We start from the raw sequence: 22849 nt of genomic DNA, 5'->3' as shown, positions 1-22849 counted from the left end.
CCTCCATGTTGGAAAGCCCGCCACCTGTCCTCTCGACCCGTGCCCGTCCTGGCTGATTAGAGCATGATCAGATGAGGTGCGGGCCCCCCTCAGTGAGATCATCAATTTGTCCCTTGGCACCGGGACATTCCCAGGGGAACTGAAGGAGGCAGTGGTGCGTCTGCTCTTAAAGAAAACATCATTAGATCCTTTAGATCTATCCAATTAATGCCCAGTTTCGAATCTTCCGATCCTGGGTAAGGTGACTGAGAGAGCGGTTGCTGAACTGGTGGGTGGATTTCTGGATGATACACCGGCTCTAGATCCATTCCAGTCCAGCTTACGCTCTGGTCATGGGACCGAGATAGCTCTGGTCACCCTAGCAGACGATTTCCGTAGGCAGCTGGATCGAGGCGGGTTGGGGCTGTTGATTCTCTTAGATATGTCAGCAGCCTTTGACATGGTCGATCACGAACTTTTAGACCACCGCCTCGCCGACGTGGGGATTTGGGGCACAGTCCTTCAATAGCTTCGCTCGTTCCTTTCTGGTCGGGGACAGAGGGTGGCGCTGGGGATGGGGGTGGGAGCTGTCATCACGCTACTCCTTGGTGTGTGGAGTACCGCAGGGCGCAATTCTCTCCCCGATGCTTTTCAACATCTTTATGCGCTCCCTCGCCCAGCTTGTCTGGAATTTTGGTTTGGGTTGCCATCAGTATGCTGATGACACCCAACTCTATCTGTTGATGGACAGTCATCCCGGCTCGGCCCCAGACACACTAATCAGATGTCTGGAAGCTGTGGCTGGATGGCTACATGGGAGCCGGTGAAGTTAAATCCTTCAAAGACAGAGGTCCTTTGGGTCGGGACGATATGGGATTGGGGGGGGCCAACTCCCATCCCTTGTGGGGGCGCAATTAGTGCCAGCGCCTTCCGTCAAGAGTTTGGGTGCAGGTTCCCCATCCCTGATGTAGGACTTACCACATGGAGGTGATTTCCATCAAGCTTCATTTAAGCCTTTCCCAAGCATCCTTTTTGGGTTGCTAGTCATGGTTGCTTCTCTATCATTTCACTATTGTGACATCATGTGGCATAGGCTGTTTGAAAAACAAGGAACCAAAAGCCTCCTGGCTTGGGAGTGGGGTCAACCTGGCTCCAGTGTCCCCTGTTTTTCCTAAAATGCACCATTCTTAAGTTGGGGTAAGGTTGGTAGGAGGGAGAACTGGAATGAAGGAAGTCCTATACATTTGTGTGAATTCGTAGCTCCCAGAGAGCCTGGAAAATGGAGTGAATGAAATGATTCAGGGCACATTAAGAATTCTATTTCCCAGACTTCCTGGCAGCGATACAAACTCCAGATTAATCCCTATGCCCAGAGCATCTGAGAAGGGAGCAGAGGACTCTCTCCATCTTACCCCTGCCAACTGGTTTTCTTCCATTCTTCCAAGGGCCAGCAATTTAGCCCCTCATCCTTTTCCATTCCTCAGGCTTTGTATTTCAAGATATAAAAAAAAAAAACAGAAAGAAAAAGTGTGTGTGTAGATATATCTATATTTATTAAACAACACCATCTTATCAAGGTCCTCTTGAGGATCAGAGTCCTCAAAATTTATTACTTGAAACACTTGGGGCATTTAGGAAGAGATTTGGGGTTCTGTGTCCCATGGATTCATCCCAACAATGCTTAGATGAGCATAGCAGCTACCAGCTGCTACAAGCACCTGTGGAAAGCCTCATTCAAGTGATCCAAGCAACATGGGTCGGGTGAATTCAGGTGTGCAGCAATCCTTCCTGACTGGTTGGTGAATCGAAGGTCCATCTTTTGTTCCTAGGCATTAACTGCATTGTTGCAGCGCAGCCAGCAGCCCAGTTCTGTCCAGTGTGTTTCAGCTCTGAGAAATTCTGGTAACTTAATGTACGGTAACTCACAGGTGATAGTCGTGGTGGGGAGGGTGACCCTAGGAGGTTAACAGCAAAGTAATGGCTGGAGGTAGTTACCTGGGAAAACTTTTAACACATACCAATCAGCAAGGCTGGATGAGGTTGACCCAAGGGTTTTTCTTTCTCCGTTTTTGAAGAAGCAGTGAAGGAAATGACAATCTCTCAATATATCTTATGAGCATAGAAAGGTAGCAGATGCATTGAGAGAAAGAGGCTGTGTCAAAACCTTGCAAAAAGGGAGGCTTTTGAAATGGACAATTTATTTGTCTGAGTTGCTGAACAGCTGTGCCCACCTGGCTACTCTGTAAAGCACCAGGCTAGGCTGGGGTTTGACAGGTGCTGGCAGTGTGCTATTGCCCACAAAGCACCATTTCCTTTGCCAGAAAACCTCTTACCTTGGTGAAATATACTTGGTGTGATGGCCTGGGAATCCGATTCAGAGGCTGAACTGGAGGAATCCCAGCCTGCACAGGAGTCCCCGCCTCCAGGGCCGGCTGAACTGGGGCAGGGCCTTGATTCTGAAGCGCCTGCACCTGTGCCGGATCCTCAGGAGCAGGCACCAGGTGAATCCACTCTGGTCCGGAGGTGGTTGAGGACTCAGTGCCTACAGGTGAGTCTCTCTCTGGGTCCAGTAACCCTTCAGCCTCTCCTGAACTGCAGAGGCTCAGGGCAGAGAGGCGAAGGGAACTGGTTTCTCCCAGGAGGAGTGCTCGCCTTAAGGCCAGGAGAGGCGGGTCTCCTGGGGGCCGGGACCACCCCTCACCTTAGAGAAGATAAAGGCCAGTCAGCCCGGTCCCAGGTTGCGGGAGCAACGTCGTTGAAGAGCTGTTTCGGCCAGCATCCAGTCCTGTTCCCCCAGAGTTCCTGTCCTTGCCCGGCTTCTCGCTGTGGACCCCGCTTCGCCCGAGGAGGACTGTCTGCTGACCCTCAACTCAGGTCCTGGACCTTGCCCCACGGTAACCTCCCCCCTAGACCAGCACAGTTTCTCCCGCCACACCCGCACTCCCCCTTCGTTGGGGTGCGTTAGGGAAAAGCCAGAAGCCATGGCCGACCAGGCAGCTGCGCTCGTGGCATTGGCCCAGGAGAACCAGGCCTTGACTCACACCGTGCAGCAGCTCAGCGATGCGGTTACGGCACTTCAGCAGCGGTTGGATGCCCTACCGGCTCCTGTGGCCGACGCCCCAGCTCCAGGCAAGTACCCAGTGGCCTTGCCAGAGAAATTGGATGGGGCCCCGGCCAGCTTTCCCATGTTCCTCACCCAGGCCAAGTTGTATATTCAGGGGCGAGCCCGGAACTTCCCTGACGACCGCACCAAGGTGCACTTTTTGATCAGTTTGTTAAAGGACCAGGCGGCCAAGTGGGCATTGCCGCTGCTCAGGCAAGACTCCCCCTTGCTGACAAACTATATGGGGTTTTGCAACCATTTGGAGGCCGCATTCGGCAACCCCCAGAAGGAGAGTCAAGCCAACCGGGCAATTAGGCGTTTGAAACTGGGCAAGTCCACTGCACCACCCTACACCATGGAATTTCGGCTGTTGGCACAAGACTTGTCTTGGAATGACTCTGCACTTCGGGACCAGTATCTTGAGGGACTGTCGGACGAGATACTGGACCAGTTGGCCATGATGGATCGTCCCACCACGCTGGACGCCCTTATTCAGCGGAGCCTGCAGATAGACGATCGGTTGGAGGACCGTTGCCAGGCCTGGGACCACCAGCACCCCCGGCTCCTGGCTCCAGTCCTTCCCAGCAGGTCCACGCCCACAGCCGAGTTGCCAAACGAGCCAACGCAGCTCGGGGCTGCGCGACCTCGCCTCTCCCCCTCGGAGAAGACGCGGCGTCGGGAGGGGAACCTGTGTCTTTACTGCGGTGGGAGTGGACATTACGCCTGATCCTGTCCTGAGAAGATGCCAGTCGCAGGAAAACCGCCAACCTCGGTAGCCGAAGGCCCTAGCAACCTGGGGTCCCAAACCATGCAAGAGGGGCCCTCACCAGTGGAATTGCGACATCTCATGGTTCCGGTGCGTCTCTACCCTCCAGGTGGGCCCTGGATTCTTACCCACGCTCTGGTAGATTCGGGGGCAACCCGCTCCTATATGGACGCTGCCTTTGCCGCTCATCATCAGGTGCCACTTCAGAACAAGCGAGAACCGGTACAGGTGGAGGCAATTGACGGACGGCTCCTGCGTTCGGGTGCCGTCACTCGGGAGACCCAGCCCTTGGTTCTGTGTCTCCAGCAGCACCGGGAGGTGCGAACTTTGGACATTGCCTCCATGCCCCGGTTCCCCCTGGTGCTCGGGATGGACTGGCTGGAGGCTCACAATGTTCAGATTGACTGGGTCAATCGGACTGTGCACTTCCCAGACCCATGTCCCCATGCTCGGTCCGAGATGCTAGCAGCCGCACCCACTGAGGAGGCTGCATCCACGCTCCCCGCCGAGTGCCGGGACTACCAAGACGTGTTCGAGGAATGGGGGGCAGACCAGCTGCCGCCGCATCTGTCTTTTGACTGCGGCATAGACCTCCAGCCCGGAGCGCCCCTGCCGGTGAGTCGCTTATACTCTCTAACAGAGCCAGAGCGCGAAGCTTTGCAGGACTTCCTGCGCAAGAACCTGGTGCGTGGTTTCATTAGGCCTTCTACCTTGCCCACCGCTGTGCCAGTGTTCTTCATTAAGAAGAAATGTGGGGAGCTTCGCCTTTGCCATGATTATCGGGCCCTGAACAAAATTACCATCCCAGACCGGTACCCCTTGCCCCTTATTTCGGATTTGCTGGAGCGGGTGCAAGGGGCGCAGGTGTTCACCAACTAGACCTCCAGGGGGCCTACAATTCAATTCGGATCCGAGCTGGGGATGAGTGGAAGACAGCATTCGGGACCCGGTACGGGCAGTTCGAATACCTGGTTATGCCCTTCGGATTGTGCAACGCGGCCGCTGTGTTCCAACGGTACATCAACCACGTGTTCCAGGACTTGCTAGACAAGTACGTGGTGGTGTACTTGGATGACATTCTGATTTTCTCCCATGACCCAGCTCGCCACAAGGCTCATGTCCGGACCGTGCTGCAGCGCTTGCGGGAGCACTGCCTGTATGCGAAGCTCAGCAAGTGCGAGTTCCATCAGCGGTCAGTGGACTTCCTTGGTCACCGACTCTCTCCAGATGGGGTGCAGATGGATCCTGGGAAGGTGGCAGTGGTTCAGGAATGGGCGGCACCTCGGAACCGCAAGGACCTACAGCGATTCCTGGGGTTCGCCAACTATTACCGGACCTTCATTGCAGATTATGCTCATTGCAGCACCCCGTTGACCCGGCTACTGCGCCCCAAGACGCCGTTTTCCTGGGACAAGGAGGCAGAGGAGGCGTTTCAGGGGTTGAAGGCCTGTTTCCAGAGAGCGCCGATCTTGCAACATCCTGATCCCTCTCGACCCTTTGTGGTAGAGACCGACGCCTCCAGTACGGCTCTCGGTGCCGTCTTGTCTCAGCAGTACGGACCTGATGCGCCACTCTTACCCTGCGCCTTCTATTCCTGCCAGCTCCTTCCAGCGGAGCGTAACTATACCGTGTGGGAGCAGGAACTACTGGCCATCAAGGTGGCCTTTGAGGTCTGGCGCCACCATCTTGAGGGGGCACGACACCCGGTGGAGGTGAGAACCGACCACCGGAACCTGGAATACCTCCAGACCACCCGCAAGCTGAACCAAAGGAAGATCCGGTGGGCGTTGTTCTTTTCCCGGTTCCAGTTCCGGATCCGCTACATCCCTAGCTCCCAAAACCAGAAGGCGGATGCCCCGTCCCGGAAACCTGAAGACAACGCAGACACGGTACAGCAAGCAGTACCCACCACGATCCTACCACCGGCTGCATTCCTGGCCACCGAGGAGGCTGAGCCACTGCAGGCTCGGGTGCAGGAACAGCAGCGGGTCGACGCTTGGGCCCAGGAACGACTCCGGGAACTGGCCGAAGGGTCATGCCCTCAGTATCCGGGGCTGGTCTTGCATCAGGGCCTTCTGCTGCACCATGGTCACCTGTACATCCCGCCAGGGCCACTGCGGGCTGAGGTTCTCTGGATGACCCATGATGCCCCAGCAGCGGGACACTTTGGGCGGTATCAGACCACCCATCTGGTAAGCCGTGAGTTTTGGTGGCCCCGCCTGAAGGCTGACGTGGCTCGCTACGTCGCTGGTTGTGATGTCTGCTGGCGGGCCAAGGGCCCTACTGGGCGACCCCCCGGCCTACTTCAGCCGTTGCCAGTCCCACCACGTCCTTGGCACACGGTTTCGCTGGACTTTGTAGTGGACTTACCCCCATCTCGTGGCTGTACCTGCCTTCTAGTTTTCTCTGACCATTTCACTAAGATGGTGCACTGTGCCCCCTGCCCATCCGTACCCACAGCTAAGGAAACCGCTCAGCTGTACCTTCAGCATGTCTTCCGCCTGCATGGCCTACCTGGTGTCCGACCGGGGCGTTCAGTTCACATCCCGGTTCTGGTGAGCATTGCACCAGACCCTCGGGACAGAGGTCTGTCTCTCATCAGCCTACCACCCACAGACCGATGGCCAGATGGAACGGGCGAACGCGGTGCTGGAGCAGTACCTCCAATGTTACTGCAGCTACCAGCAGGATGACTGGGTCGACCACCTGGCATTGGCGGAGTTCGCCTACAACAACGCGGTGAATGCGTCCACCCAGCAGACCCCGTTCCAGGCCAGTTACGGTTATCATCCACGGCTGTTTCCGGATGTGCTGCCGGCATCCGCGGTCCCTGCAGTGATGGAGTGGCTTCAGGAGCTACAGTCCCAGCAACAGCTATTGATGGAGCAACTGCGCCAGGCCAAGGAGGCGTACAAGGCCCAGGCCGACCACCACCGCCAGGTGGGGCTGGAACTCCACGTCGGTGACCTGGTATGGCTCTCCACTCGCCACCTCCACCCCTCTCGACCTTCGCGGAAGCTGGACGCCCGTTTCACCGGCCCGTTTCCTATCGTGGACCAGGTCTCGCCTGTGGCATTCCGTCTCCGGTTGCCCACAACCCTGAAGGCTCACCCGGTATTCCACAGGTCCCTTCTGAGTCCGGTGGCCCCACCCGACGAGTTCCACCCAAACCGTCCCTGACCGCAGCCAGTTTTGGTTCAGGGGGAGCCTGAGTACGAGGTGGAACGCATTCTGGGCTCCCGATACCACAGGGGAAAGCTGCAGTATCTCATAGACTGGAAGGGGTATGGACCGGAGGACCGTTCCTGGGAACCAGCAGCCAACGTCCATGTGCCTGCCTGCCTCCGAGATTTCCATGCGGCGTACCCCAGCAAGCCGGGTCCAGACCCTCGATTGAGGGGGGATGGTGTGATGGCATGGGAATCCGATTCAGAGGCTGAACTGGAGGAATCCCAGCCTGCACAGGAGTCCCCGCCTCCAGGGCAGGCTGAACTGGAGCAGGGCCTTGATTCTGAAGCGCCTGCACCTGTGCCGGATCCTCAGGAGCAGGCACCAGGTGAATCCACTCTGGCTCCGGAGGTGGTTGAGGACTCAGTGCCTACAGGTGAGTCTCCCCCTGGGTCCAGTAACCCTTCAGCCTCTCCTGAACTGCAGAGGCTCAGGGCAGAGAGGCGAAGGGAACTGGTTTCTCCCAGGAGGAGTGCTCGCCTTAAGGCCAGGAGAGGCAGGTCTCCTGTGGGCCGGGACTGCCCCTGGCCTCAGAGAAGATAAAGGCCAGTCAGCCCGGTCCCAGGTTGCGGGAGCAACGTCGTTGAAGAGCTGTTTCGGCCAGCATCCAGTCCTGTTCCCCCAGAGTTCCTGTCCTTGCCCGGCTTCTCGCTGTGGACCCCGCTTCGCCCGAGGAGGACTGTCTGCCGACCCTCAACTCAGGTCCTGGACCTTGCCCCACGGTAACCTCCCCCCTAGACCAGCACACTTAGAGTCGAGAGTGGATTTCATGCTCTTTATTCAGCTCATAGTGGTGAGGAGGAATGGAAGTTCCCACCGAATGTCTGCCTTATATACATTATTTACACAATGGGCCCCACGTGATTGGCTAATTCCAGGATTTTCCTGTAGGCCAATCAGGTTGCGGATTCTCTTCTACCTGGAGCTGTATTGGGTGGCTCCTGTGGACCAATCAGACTGCTGCATTCTGAATCCTATTGTTCTAGGACCAGACTGCTGCATTCTGGATCCCATTCAACTCAGTACATAACACTTGGGAAGGGCCTCAAAGGTCTGCACCTCGTGTTAGGCTACAAGGACAGGTTGGGGATGCTGCTGGTCTATCTACCACTCTGTTGCTCAGCAGCTCCCCTGACTGAGCTGACCGAGATGGCCTCCCCCCTCCCAATATAATACATTTGTGCCTGCTGTTTTCATGAATATATGCATTTGTGTCCGCATAGTTTGGTTGGGAGAACTGCACTGCAAATTTCAGCAAAGTGCAATGAAAGGGTAGATGTGTTTCAGTTTGCATACTGGTTCAAGAAGTACAAATTGGGTAGTTTCCTATTAAAGTACAAACAAATCAAATCCCGGACTTCCGGGTTGGTGCCATTGTTTAATGGCGGATTCCCTCCGAGCTCCGGAGGGAATCGGCTCCGTAGCGTCTGGGTCTGGCCGCTGCGGCGAAGCGGGGACCCTTAAAATCACAGGCGCGGATGCCTGTGAACACAGAGACTCGGCGGGCACCATTTGCGCCCCCCCAATCCGCGACGGAGCCTTTTTAAAGGCTTCGGAACGGAGGCAGGGTAAGGCGTGGTGCTGAGAGTACTCCCTCGTCTACGGAGTGAAGCCGCAAGCCATTGACAGAGAGCGCCAACTTCTTCTAAGATTGATTGGATTCTAAAACATCAACCCGTGAGTAATACGGAGATTGGAACTTTAAAAAATTTCTTATCTTGGATTTGGAACGAGCGGGAAGGGGCTAAAAAGGAAGTCCACCCCCCCCCTCTTTGTAAACAACTTAAAGCAAAGGACTGGGCAGCTAAGGTCGAGAGAATCTGTTTCTTGCTTTTTTTAACAAAAGATCCTGACCTCACGGTCTGGACATTATAAGAAGATATTCTGGAGGATAAAAAGAATTTTGGGAGCTGAAACTACACCCCCCCTAGACCCGGGAACGTCCGATGAGAAAGCCTGTTGCATGGAAGATTTTGACAGCTGTCAAGTGAGCTGCTAGTCAGCTAGTTGTCAGCTGGAAAAAGAGAACATTGTTTCTGCTGTTTTTGCTGGTTTATTCGGGATAACTTGTTGAAAATAAGGTTGATACAAAATAACTGGACTTTTGGTTTTTGAGCTGAAAGGAAGATCAAGGAATTAAATCCCCCTAGAGGGGTAACAAGGATACTACATTACAAAAATGGCTGGAGTGTCTAAATTCCAAGCAGAATTGGACAGAGCACTTGTTCTCTTGGGAAACTTACAAGATGAGTACGATGCTTTGTCTACAGAGGTATCGCTATTACACTGGACAGTAAACAACAGCTTGGAGTCTGATAAGGATTTGAAACAGGAAGCCTATTCAACTGAACAAATAAATGAAACCGAAAGCGTAGACACGATGGAGCAATATGTTCTTTTTGAAGAAAACGAAGGAGGAGATGGAGGTTTGCAGGAGTCAAAGGAGAGCTACAATATGAGGCCTGACATGATGATAAAAAAGGACAATAAAAACTGGATGCGGAAAGCCTGGTTTGATTGGGAGTTTGGAAAATGGAGAGATCCTCTTTTGAGGAGATCTGAAGACCTGAGGATTATAAATTTGTTGAAGGTGGAAGCTGGAGCTGTGGGGACATTTGGATTTGAAAGAAATTTGAAACAAGAGTTGGAATACCCCATAGGCTTTGCTTTTGCTTTTAAGTATGGAGGACTGGCTAGAAGCAACACCGATTCTGTTGGGCCGGAGCCCCTCCGAGACCTGGGGCTTAACATCAAGGTCTATCAAAGAGACCGGCAGAAAGGAACTGAGAGAGACATAAGGGCCTCGGACCTGAGATCTCCAGGCTAAATAAATAATATAAAGACTGATGGATATTGGTTGGGGACTGGAACCGGGAGAAGGGTGGGTGGAGGTTGGGAATCCAAAGGGTACATAAGGATAATTTGCATTGCTTTGTTTGTTTTATATTTTGTTAGTGGTAAGGAAATTGGGTAAACCGTGGAAGGGAAATTTTGGTCGACCTTAGGAAAAAGGTTTAAGAATAAATTAATGAGGTATAAGTATTGATGTGTAATTTTAATAAGGTGAAATTGGTTTTTTTTCTTTTTTTTTTAAATTAAGTGAAAATAAGGCTGTTAAAAATAAATGGAGGAAATGGAAAAAAGAAGTAAAGTAAAATAACAGTATGTTAGAATAAATGTTTAAGTTAAGGTGAAGAAATAAGTTAAGGACTTGCTGAATTGACAATTTAAATTGGAATACAAGAAGGGGAGGTGTGAGGAGGTCTGAGAAACAAGGTTGAGGAAAATAAGTATCAGAAACTGTATGTGTTTTTTCTATTTTTCTGTTTAGTTTCGAATATGCTTTTTTGTGTTGTTTTTATTTTGTTTATTTTTTGTTTTTGTTTGTTGTGTGTTTTTCGAAAATACCAATAAATATTTAATAATAATAAAAAAAAAAACAAATCAAATCCCTCCCCCATTCCTAGTTTATACTGGGGTCCTCCATGAGCCAGGATGCCGCTGGTCAGCTGCAGGTTGTAGCTGAGCAAAATTATTGGGGGAAATATAAGAGTAAGACTAAGACCACCCAATTTATAATTTCCACAGAAGGATGGACTTTTCTCGAGTGATACATCAGCTGGTTTTTTCCTCCCTTTCACTCCTTGCATTTAGTTTCCAGAAATCCTAATGAGTGTTAAGCCGGCAAACCCATGCCTGACCTGGGGAAATCCAGGAAAGCTAGAGTGGCTGGGGGGGGGGAGCGTTTTTTGCCAGATTCTAGAGGGCCATGCAAGCTAGACCATGCAAGGACTTACTTAGGGCTCTAATTGCTTTTTGAGGTTGTTTTGGCTAGAAAGTGACCCACGTGGCTCCTTTTCCAAACGTGTGTCATCTCAGCACAGGTCTGGAACAGCTGTGCTCATTTGCAGGTATCCAACCAGTCTGAACTCACAAGTGTCTGGGAGAGTGCTGGCATTTTCAGGGCACTTGGCCAAAAAGCTCCAAACAATGGACAGGTCTGCAGAGGTAGTTTTCAAAATGCATTTTAGTAAATTACTTTGAAGAGAAGCGGTAGACTGAGAGATGTGCTGAGGGTCAAATACTTTTCACCTACAAGTGGGAAAATGGCTGCTGCTGGTGGGCGGGCTTAACAAACAAATAGCAGGAGTAGAAAGGGTTAAGCAGCACCCCACTTCCAACCTCCCCTTTGCCTCTGATTACAGCTTTCCAAGACAGTAAGAAACTGCGGGTGGGGGTGGAGACACAGAAATCCACAGTAGCCACCAAGACCTGTAATAAATTGCCCCATAATCTGTACATAACTTAAATATATTGTGGCATATTGTTGTTTCTATGTCACAGAGGATATCTTACTATGCATTTTCTTTGACTTGCCTTTGTCTTTACTGAGTTGCATGCAAACATATAAGAGATATTATGTTTTTTCCTGAATATGTACGTTTGAAATCCAACATATTTAAAAAAATGTTTTTACTGATTTTTCCATATAAATAAAAACACATAACAATAATACTGAGAACGTTTTTGAAAGCCAATAAATAAGCAAACCTTCCCATAATACTAGCGTAGCCTGTTTGTAATTTCCATATGTATAAGAAGCCCTGGCTCTGATGCACCAAAATTGATATCTCACAAATAATTGATTACACCTCTGTTGGAGATCACACTTCCAGATGTGATCTATCATTAATGCATGAGAGAATGTCAGCAGTCATGTCAATTGCACATGTTTCTGATCTAATTCTTCCTTATTTGACAGGCGTGTCCTGAGAACAGAAACATCAGAGAGTTGCAGTGCTCCTCCTACAACAACAAGCCTTTTATGGGAAGATTCTATGAGTGGGAACCTTTTGCGGAAGGTAAGGGAAGTTTCTACCTTTGGGCAACATGGTGTGACTTTCACTGTCCCGCCACACAATATTCAACTGATGTGGGTTTTTTGGTGTTGTTGTTGTTATAATATTTATATACCACCCTTCACCAAAACCTCTCAGGGAGGTTCTCAAGATAAAAACACAAGATAAAAGCAGAATAAATAGTTCAAACAAAACAGTGGAAACCAGTGGGGAACATTTCACTCCCCCAGCATATCCTGCAGCAGACTTTAAAGCAAGGGGGAGGAACCAAAGGGCCTGCTGGGGGGTGGTGGAAGCAGAGGCAAAAGCAGGTAGAACAAGGGATGCCATTCTTGTCTTGAATACGAGCAGGCTGCCATACCACCGCCTCAAAAGTCTGTGGCGTCTTGCTTTACATCCCTTCCACCATATAAATTTCTCCATCAAGGAAAGGGAGAGGTATCTAAACACTTTAAGGACACACCCCATCCAGAAGCACACTGGGAGGAGAGCACAAAGCAGGCTGGCAATTGGTGTGTCCTGAGGAAAGCAGGTGTGGTCTGGGGGGAGTCGTGAGGGTTGGATAGAGGAGCCTGGAGGCTTGAATTTGGTCCCTAGACCTGAGGTTCCCCATCCCCGTCACCATCCTGCAACAAGACACCTTCAAGGGCTGAAGCTGCTGAATAGGGCTACCTAAGGAACTGGATGCAAACTGACCTGGACTAATGAATGGATCAGAACTTAGTTGAACACCAGCTCTTGTACTTCCTAGATACATATTCTGACATGGTCCTTATTGATTTATAGGCCCATGAAACCTTCTGCCACACCAAATGTGTTAATCTTCAAGATTAACAGGACTCTTCATTTGGGGTATTTTTTAGTGCAGTGGATTATTATTATTTTTTTAAATGATATTTATTAAAGTTTCAAAAAGAGTTACAAAAGTAAAAAAGAAATAGAAATAAAAAAAGAAACAAAAAGTACAAAATACAGAAAAAATAAAAACAGTTAAAAGTAAATCCATCTTTCCATATCTTGCCTTTCATTTCCCTGACCTCCTCACACCTCCCTTTTTTGTATTCCAGTTCAAATGGTTACTTCAGCAAATCCTTTCCCTCTTTGTTTTTATCTTAATTCTTTATCTTAATATATTATAGCTTTACATTTTCACCTATTAACAATCCACTTTTACATACTCCTTTTTAACATTGCTGCTAAAACCACTTAAATTCATTCCGACATCATTTTAACATTCATTAATTTTGCAATGTTTCTGTAAATAGTCTTTGAATTTCTTCCAATCTTCTTCCACCGACTCTTCTCCCTGGTCTTGGATTCTGCCAGTCATTTCCGCCAATTCCATATAGTTTATCACCTTCGCCTGCCATTCTTCCAGGGTGGGTAGATCTTGTGTCTTCCAATACTTTGCAATGAGTATTCTTGCTGCTGTTGTAGCATACATAAAGAAAGTTCTATCCTTCTTTAACACCAATTGGCCGACCATGCCCAGGAGAAAGGCCTCTGGTTTCTTCAGGAAGGTATATTTAAATACCTTTTTCATTTCATTATATTTTTTTTTAAAGATATTTATTGAAATTTTCAAAAAATAAAGAAAAAATAAAAATAAATAAAAATAAATAAAAAAACACACATATAATTACATTCCTTTCTTTCAATAACATATTTCCTTGACTTCCCCACACCTCCCCTTCTTGTATTCCAATTCAATTTTTAGTTCAGCAAGTTCTTATCCCCAAATTTTACCTTATTATATTTAAATCCTTTTGATTAACCAGTTTTAACATAAACCTCAATCTTTATGCATCAATACTTATTCTTAATATCTTTTTCTAAGATCGACCCCAATTCCCTTTCACGAGTTCCCCATTTTGATATAAGTAACAAAACAAAATATATATAAAAAAACAAAGTATAATTGTACAGCCTTTGGATACCCAAAACCCCACTCCCCACCTTTCCCGGTTTCAAGCTCCAACAGATGTCCATCAGTCTATCTGGTGTCAGCCTGGTGACCTCACATCCGAGGCTCTTAAGTCTCTCTCATTTCCTCTCTGCCGGTTTTTTTGGTAGTCCTTTATATTAAACACCAAATCTCGGAGAAGCTCTGCCCCAATAAGGTCCATGTTTCTTCCAGCCAGACCTCCATATTTAAAATTGTAGTCCAAATCTTGTTTCTTACTTCTTTTAAGTCCAAATGTCCCAGAAACTCCAGCTTCCACTTTAGTCAGGTTTGTAATCCATAAGTCTTCAGATCTCCACATGAGGAGATCTCTCCATTCCTCATTCTTCCATTCAAACCAGATTTTCATAATCTCATTCTTCTTTTCCTTTATATCCATCTTAGCAGGCCTCTGGCTCTCCTTAATCATCTGCGGCATTATAGCTCCTCCTTCCTTTCCCTCTAAATTGTCATGTATCTCTTTCCCCACTTTCTCAAATTTCTCAGATTTCTTTTCTTGTTCAGTTGCAAATTTTTTTAGCTCAGATACAAAATCTTTTTGTTCTGATACAAAGACTTGAGTCAAGTCCCTTCCAGTTTCAGCAAGTTTATTTACTTTTTCATTCAATGTTGTAACATTTATAGCCAAAACAATGCTTTGTTCTTGAAGTTTTCCCAGAAGAAGAAAAGTCTTTTCCAGTTCAATCAGTATTTTTCCACTTACAGCCATTCTTGTAATGTCCCAGAGCCCCCTCTAGAGGAGTTCTGGTTACTTAGTATTCCTTTCAGTTCCAATCCAAAAGTCAAAATAACTTTTTTCTCTTTATTTTCAACAATTTATTACCTGAATGTGACAAATATAACCAGCCGAGGCAACAGAAACAAAGTCTCTTTCCCCCCCCCCAGCTTTGACAGCTAGTTTGACAGCTGTCAAAATCTTCTATGTCTCTTCAACAGGCTCTCTCACGGATCGCTCCCGGGTCCTGGGGGGGGGGTGACAGTTCCACTCTCAAAATTAGCTCTTATCCTCCAGCAAATTCACTTATACTGCCAAAACGTGAAATTAATTACTTTTATCCTCTCAAGAAGAAGGTGTTCTCTCAACCTTAGTTATCTAGTCCTTGCTTTAAAATGTTTACAAAACGGGGAGACGGACTTCCTCTTTGCGCCTTCCCCGCTTGTGCCAAATCCAAAAAAGAAATTTCAAGTCCAATTTCCGTATTACTCACGGGTTGTTACTTTTAGTCCAAATGTTCAAAGGAAGAAGTCAGCGCTCTCCGACCATGGCATGCGGCTTCACTCCGTAGGGGAAGCAGTCGACTCACAGCACCGCGCCACTCCCTGTCCCCCGTTCCGGAGCCTTTAAAAAGGCTCCTTCGCGGGTCGGGGGGGCGCAAATGGTGCCCGCCGAGTCACCAGGTCCACAGGCTTCAGCACCTGTGGTTTCTGAGGGTCCCCGCGTCGTCGCCGCGGCAGGACCCGTCCCCTACTGAGCAGATTCCCTCCGGAGCTCGGAGGGAATCCGCCATTAGTCGATCGCATTTCATTATAAATCATCTCCCAGAAAGCCTTAATCCTTGGGCACGTCCACCAGAGGTGAAAGAATGTACCTTCATTTTCTTTACATTTCCAACATTTATTGTCGGGCAAATGATAGATTTTTGCAAGCTTGACTGGTGTCATGTACCACCTGTATATCATTTTCATAATATTCTCTCTTAAGGCATTACATGCCGTAAATTTCATACCTGTGGTCCACAACTGTTCCCAGTCAGCCAACATGATGTTATGTCCAACATCTTGTGCCCATTTAATCATAGCAGATTTCACCGTTTCATCCTGAGTGTTCCATTTCAACAGCAAGTTATACATTCTTGATAAAATCTTAGTTTTGGGATCTAACAGTTCTGTTTTCAATTTTGATTTTTCCACCTGGAAGCCAATTTTCTTGTCCAGATTGTAAGCCTCCCTTATTTGATAATAATGAAGCCAATCTCGCACTTTATCTGTAAGTTTCTCAAAACTCAGCAATTTCAGTTTTTCTCCTTCTTGTTCCAAAATCTCCCAATATTTCGGCCATTTGGCCTCCATATTGAGCTTTTTCTGAGCCTTCGCTTCCATTGGTGATAGCCACCTTGGGGTTTTATTTTCAAGTAAATCTTTATATCTTATCCAGACATTAAACAATGCTTTCCTGACAATATGGTTTTTAAATGCTTTATGTGCTTTAACCTTGTCATACCACAGATATGCATGCCACCCAAAAACGTTATTGAAACCTTCTAAATCCAAAATGTCTGTGTTGTCAAGAAGCAGCCATTGTTTCAGCCAGCAAAATGCTGCTGATTCATAATAAAGTTTAAGGTCTGGCAGGGCAAATCCACCTCTTTCCTTTGCATCGGTTAATATTTTAAATTTTATTCTGGGCTTCTTGCCCTGCCAGACAAATCTAGAAATATCTCTCTGCCACTTCTTGAAACAGTCCATTTTGTCCAAAATTTGCAATGATTGAAACAAAAACAACATTCTTGGCAATACATTCATCTTTATAGCAGCAATACGGCCTAGCAAGGAAAGCTTCAAATTTGACCATATTTCTAGATCCTTTTTCACTTCTGACCAACATTTTTCATAATTATCTTTAAATAAATTTAAGTTCTTAGCGGTCATGTTAACCCCCAGGTATTTTACTTTCTTAACCACTGTTAAGCCTGTCTCCTTCTGAAACCTCTCTTTCTCAATCGGTGTTAGATTTTTCTCGAGAACCTTAGTTTTCAACTTGTTCAACTTAAATCCTGCCACTTGACCAAATTCTTGAATCAGTTCCAATACTCTTTTAGTACTAGATTCTGGCTCCTGTAATGTCAGTACTAAATCATCTGCAAAAGCTTTCAATTTGTACTGTTTGGCTCCGACCTGTATACCTTTAACCAGTTGGTCCCTTCTGATCATATTTAGCAAAACCTCCAGGACCGAAATAAAAAGCAATGGGGAAATTGGGCAACCTTGTCGTGTCCCTTTCTCTATCTTAAATTCCTCTGTCACCACGTTGTTAACAATTAGTTTAGCCTTTTGTTCTGAATAAATTGCACCTATACCATTTTCAAAACCTTGACCAACCCCCATCCCCTGAAGATTTTTCGTCATAAAACTCCAAGAAATATTGTCAAAAGCTTTCTCCGCGTCTACGAATATTAAAACTGCTTTAGTATTAATGTTCACTTGCAGTTTTTCCAAAATGTTAATTATATTTCTTGTGTTGTCAGACAGATGTCTACCCGGGAGAAAGCCAGCTTGGTCTTTATGCATCTCTTCCACTAATACTTTTTTTAATCTTTTAGCCAAAATATCTGCAAAAATTTTGTAATCCACGTTAAGCAGGGATATGGGGGGGTAGTTCTTAAGTTGTGTCTTTTCAGACTCAGTTTTCGGTATAAGTGTAATGTAAGCTTCCTTCCACGACTCTGGTGCTTTTCCCCCCTCCAAAATTTCATTACAAACTTCCTTTAGTGGTTTAATTATCCAATCTTTCAAAGATCTATAGTATTTTGAAGTTAACCCATCCGGCCCTGGAGATTTGCCCAGCTGCATATTCTGGATGGCACCTTCTACCTCCTGTTCTGTTATTTTATAGTTCAACATTAACTTGTTTTCTTGAGAGATTTTTTGTAATCCATTTGTTTTTAAAAATTTATCTATATCAATCTCTTTCTGTGGCCCTTGTGTATATAACTGTTTAAAGTACCTCTGGAAACATTTTCTAATTTCCACTGGATTCTGTATATTCTTTCCTTCCACTTCCAAATTTGTAATGGTGTTCAGTTTTTGTCTTTTTTTTCATTTGCCAGGCTAACAGTTTCCCACATTTATTAGCCGATTCAAATGTCCTTTGTCTCATCTGTTTAATTTTCCATTCTATTTCCTGATTCACCATTTTCATATATTGGACTTGATATAACTTTATTTCTCTCAGAATCTCTTGTGACTTTGGTTTCGCTCTCAATTTCTTCTCACCCTCTTTTATTTTCTCCAGAATTTTATCTTTTTTCTCATTTTGAGTTCTCTTCTTTATTGCATTCTGTTGAATCAGAAACCCCCTCATAACCGCTTCGCTTGCGTCCCAGATTACTCTTTTTTCAATGGTAGTATTCATATTTATCTCAAAGTAGTCTCTCAAAGTTTTTTGGGCCTTCTTGGTAACCTCTTCGTCTCTAAACAAGGTGTCATTCATCCTCCATCTGAAGGAGCCAATTGGTGTTAGTTTCATGTCCATTTTCACAGCATTATGGTCGGAGCAAGTTTTAGGGCAAATTTCCACTTTTCTAGTCTTAGGAGCCAGTCCTCTAGTTATCCAAATTTGGTCAATTCTTGTCCATGTCATTTTGGCTTCAGAGAAGAAAGTTCCCTCTCTACCCAAGGGATTCTTTGTTCTCCAAATGTCAATTAAGTCCATATTGTCAGTCATCCCAAAAAAGGTTTTTGGTAGTCTGCCGTCCTTAGTGACTACCTGTCTCTGTGCCTTGTCCATATTGGTAGATACCACTCCATTCATATCTCCCATCATGATGATGTTGTAGTCCAAATAGTCCAGCAATGTCTCATGCAACTTTTTAAAAAAATCAGATTTCCCCTCATTTGGTGCATAAACTCCTACTATCAAAAATTTCTCTCCTTGTGTTTGAATTTCAATTGCCACAAATCTTCCTTGATCATCTTTAAAAATAAATTTCAGTGATAGGCTCTCTTTTGCATAAATCACTACTCCTCTTTTTTTAACCTTGTCCGATGAAATAAACTCTTGGCCCAATCTTTTATTGATCAATACTTTTCTATGTAGTCTTATCACATGTGTTTCCTGTAAACAAATCAAGTCCAATTGTTCCTTTTTCAATAAATGAAAGACTTTTTTCCTTTTCTGCGGGGAGTTAAAACCATTAATGTTCCAACTTAATAGTTGCAGAGCCATGGCATAGTTACTTTACTTTTCCTCCAACTGCACCCAGTAATTGTTCTTGTTCTGTCAGTGGTATCACTTTCTCTGAGTTGTCCAATCCAAAGGTAGTGATGCTATGTCTAGTATTCCTGGTTTTAGTGCTCTTGGCTCTTCTACAGATTCTTTCTGCAGGTCTTCTCCGTGATCTTTCAAAAATCTTTCTTTATCATCCACTGATCATATTTTTATCTTTCTTCCTTTGAAACTAAAAGATAGGCCTTGGGGGAATTCCCACCTGAAAACAATTCTATTGCTTCTCAGCAGGGCAACCAGATCTCCGTAGTTAGATCTAAGATCCAGAAGGTATTTCGGAATGTCTATAAATATCTCCACTCTTGATTGATGTATTTCCAAGGTCTTCTGAAAATGCAGACTCAATATTTTATCTCTCTCCTCTTTTGTTCGGAGGGTAATCAAACAGTCTCTCACCCTGTTCCCCCCCCCCTCCAAGCCTAAAAGCACTTACTATCTTGAAATCTTGATTCTCTAAATCTAGGTTCCAAAAGTCTGCAAATTCCTGCATAAGAAAGTCACTTAATTTGTCTTTCTCAAGTTCAGGTACGGCCCTGATCCTTAAATTTGTTTGTTTTTCCTTCAATTCAATCATAGACAACATCGACCTGTGGTCCTCAAGTTGCCTACATATCGGTGGTATCTTCTCCTCTACAGCCACTGCTTTTTCCTTTGCTTCTTCAGCTGTCTTTCGGGTCAAAGTAGATTCCTGTAGCAATTTCTCAATAGATTCTGTGTTAGAGTTCACCTTCTGTCCCAGGTTATTGATGCTTGTAGTATTTTGGTCAATTTTAGTTGTTGCTTCAGCTACTTGTTTACTTAGTTTTTCCAAAGATTCATTGATTTTACCTAATGCCAAAGCTAAAACATCTTCAGATGCCATTCCTTTTGACTTAGCTTGAACAGATGCTGCCCCTGGTGGTACAGAAGGGCCAGATGCTGATGCTCTTCGCTGCTGCCACGATTTACCAGACCTTGTTGTTTTTTCTTGAAGCGAGTCTGCCATAACACTTTATCTGAAGCTCAAGGTCGATCCCACGGCCGGAGTTTGTTTTGAAATGGAAAATTCCCCTGGCCAGTTTAAAGTGGAAAATTCCCTGGCCAGTTGTAACAATTTCAAAGTTCCTCTAGGGGGACACAGTAACAGTCAATACTTGTTGCATTAAAATAACTCTTCCAAGTCCCCCATTTAACAAAATAAGCAACAGTTTCAATTTCAGTTAATTTACAGTTACCTTAGAGTCCGGAGAAACCAGTCAAAAACAAAGTATCTCCCTTGCAGAGTTAGCTGTCAAAAAGTTACATTGTCCATAAACAGCGCGATTCACAATGCGGCAATCTTATTGCCCATTGACAGCCCGTTCCTAGGCATTAAGCGGTGGTCTTTGTTTCCTTTCCTCTCTTTTTGCAGGAAAAAATACTTCTCCCTTTTCCCTCCCCTCTCCTGCAGCTCAGGGAGGAAGATCTCTTGTATTGATGTTAGGATTAAGTCCTTTTCAAACGATTTTCCAAGTCTTAGCTTAGGAGTTCTTTGCTTTAATCTGTTTACAAGAAACGGAAGGCGGACTTCCTGTTTAAGCCTTCCCGCTTCGGTACCAAATTAGAACTTTTTCTTCCCTTATTTTCAAATCTTTAGCTTTAACCTACTCACGGGTAGTTGTTTTGATAGCCGAATTGTCACAGGAAAAAAGTCAGCGCTCTCCGGCAACAGCTGTGCGGCTTCACTCCACAGAAGAAGCAATTGACTCTCAGCACGGCGCCGCTCACCCCGTTTCGCTCCGGAGCCCGTAGCCGGGTTCCTTTGCAAATTGGGGGGGCGCTGAAGGTGCCCGCCGAGTCCCACGATCACAGGCTTCACCCGCCTGTGGTTTTTTGAAGGGTCCCCGCTTCGCTGTAGCGGCAAGACCCGTTTTCCGCAGAGCTGAATCCCTCAAAGTTACAGGGAATCCGCCATTACCGATGGCGCCGACCCCGGAAGTCTCCCCTTCTGCCACACCAAATATGTTAATCTTCAAGATTAACAGGACTCTTCATTTGGGGTATTTTTTAGTGCAGTGGATTAACATGGGTGTGATATTTTAGAGGTCACTCCTTAAAATAGGACCTCTTTGGCTTTCTGAGCCCAAATGCAGGGTGTTCACCCCATCACTATTCAAATATATTGAGGGGCTATTTCATGAAAGAGCCAAGAGACATATTCTCTGTTGCCCAATGACAATAGTGTGGATCTGATGGGCTTAAGTAACTGGAGGAGAGATTTCAGCTGAATGTCAGGAGAAATGTCTCAACAGTACAATCACTTTGGCAGTGGGATCCTGGAGGGGTCATGGTGGGCTCTCTTTGTTGGAGACCTTCAAGCAGAAGCTGGGCAACCATCTGATATGGATACGCCAGCTCTGGGCTTCCTGCATGAAGCAGGGAGTGGAGCCAAAGCCCAACCATCCATTTCATACCACTTTAGCACTCCCAAAGAATACAGGGAACAGTAGTTTGTTCAGGGAGCTGAGAGCTTTTTAGGAGTTCTCCGTTCCCATCACAGAGTTACAGTTTCCAGATTGCTCTGGGAAGGGGGGTTGAACCATTCTAAGAAGTGTAGCTCTGCTAGGGAAACAAGCGGGGGGGTGGGGGCATCCTGTTTCGCCATGTGAGGTGAAATGGGAACGAGCCACCCTGGGTGCGTGCTGCCTGCCCCCTTGCCACCCCTGACCAAGCCTTGCTTACCAGGGTCAGGCGGCTGCAGCTTCTGGCGAGATCTCGTGAGGCCTCTGTGCGATCTTGTGGGCATTTGCAGGATCTCACTGGAACCTGGAAGCTGCCACGGCTACTTCTCCAGCAGTGGTGGGGGATCACTCTGGCAGAGGCAGCCTCTGAATACTTCTGCCTGTGGCAGCTGCCTCCTTCTGCTCATGCATGGGCTGGCCCTGGGAACAGGGGTCTCCAAACAGCTTCCAGCACTCTTAACAAACTACAGCTCCCAGGATTCTTTGAGGTAAGCCACAACTTTTTAAAGTGGTATCATGGTGCTTTAAATGTATGGTGCAAATGGGACCTTTGACAAGATGACCTATAAGATCCCTCCCAACTCCATGATTCTTTCGATACAAATACTGGTAACCTAGTGTGCAATGGTTTGGCTGATTGACTACTCTCAGTTGTGAAACTGGTGCTAGGTATATTGTCCCTGTATTTTTACAATCAGTTTGTTTGTTTGTTTGTTTGTTTGTTTGTTTGTTTAATGCCTTATAAAATCAATTTTTTAAGGCGCTGTACAAAAAGTGCAATCAAACTGTGCTATGCAATACAGTCTGTTTGAGGAATAAATGTTGGAAGTCAGTGTGTTTGAGACTCGGATTGCTTTTAAAGCCTCATGGCTGACCTATTTGCTTAGAAACAGATTTAATTAAAAGGTACGATATAGATGTTGATTATTTTCTCTTTGCAAAGCATTGGCAGGGCTTGAGTGTACATTTCTGAAGCCCCTGCAGTAATATATTCTTACAGAGTTTCCTCCAAGGATGTGTAAAAACACTTGCAGGTTAATATTAGATACCTGCTGACAAGCAATACAAATCAACTACCTCTCTTATTATTGGCAGGAAGTTATGGTACTTTTCCTCTTACCAGCAGACCAGATCAGGAGAGGCCCCCTTCCTCTGTGCTTTCAGAGAACACACATAGAGAGAGAACAGATCAGCTATGGATTTTTGTCAAATATTCACTCCTAACCCTGATTAATATATATATATATATATTGCCCTTCTGAATGTAAGGATGCTTCCATATTGTTAAGGCCTCTCTTCCTATCCTCTTATAAACGCAGCTGAAATGTGTTTAAGAAAAACAGCATGGCCCATTGTGATCTGTCAACCTCAGGCAGGGAGGAAAACAATGCATCTCATCACGTTCTCTCAGTCCGCTGGACCTCTTTCATAAATCACCCAAGTGCCAAGTCAGGGCTTTTAAGGAC

At 46.5% G+C, this 22849-nt stretch overlaps 1 protein-coding gene across 1 annotated transcript in view; it reads left to right on the top strand.

Annotated features, from left to right (window-relative positions):
• The window catches only part of LOC310749076 (thrombospondin type-1 domain-containing protein 4-like), a gene marked incomplete at its 3' end in the record, with an annotated part of 127974 nt that extends 105367 nt beyond the window's left edge, over positions 1-22607 (top strand). Inside the window, exons 6-7 of the mRNA XM_083585478.1 lie at positions 11839-11938; positions 22507-22607. Coding sequence (XP_083441604.1) covers positions 11839-11938; positions 22507-22607 — 201 coding nt within the window. The remainder of the gene's footprint in view (positions 1-11838; positions 11939-22506) is intronic.
• Between the last annotated feature and the right edge of the window lie 242 nt (positions 22608-22849).

Source organism: Podarcis filfolensis, assembly GCF_964270895.1.
Source record: "Podarcis filfolensis genome assembly, chromosome: 14".
NCBI lineage: Eukaryota > Metazoa > Chordata > Lepidosauria > Squamata > Lacertidae > Podarcis > Podarcis filfolensis.
The sequence above is the reverse complement of the archived record's forward strand: the minus strand, read 5'-3'. Positions and strand labels throughout refer to the sequence as shown.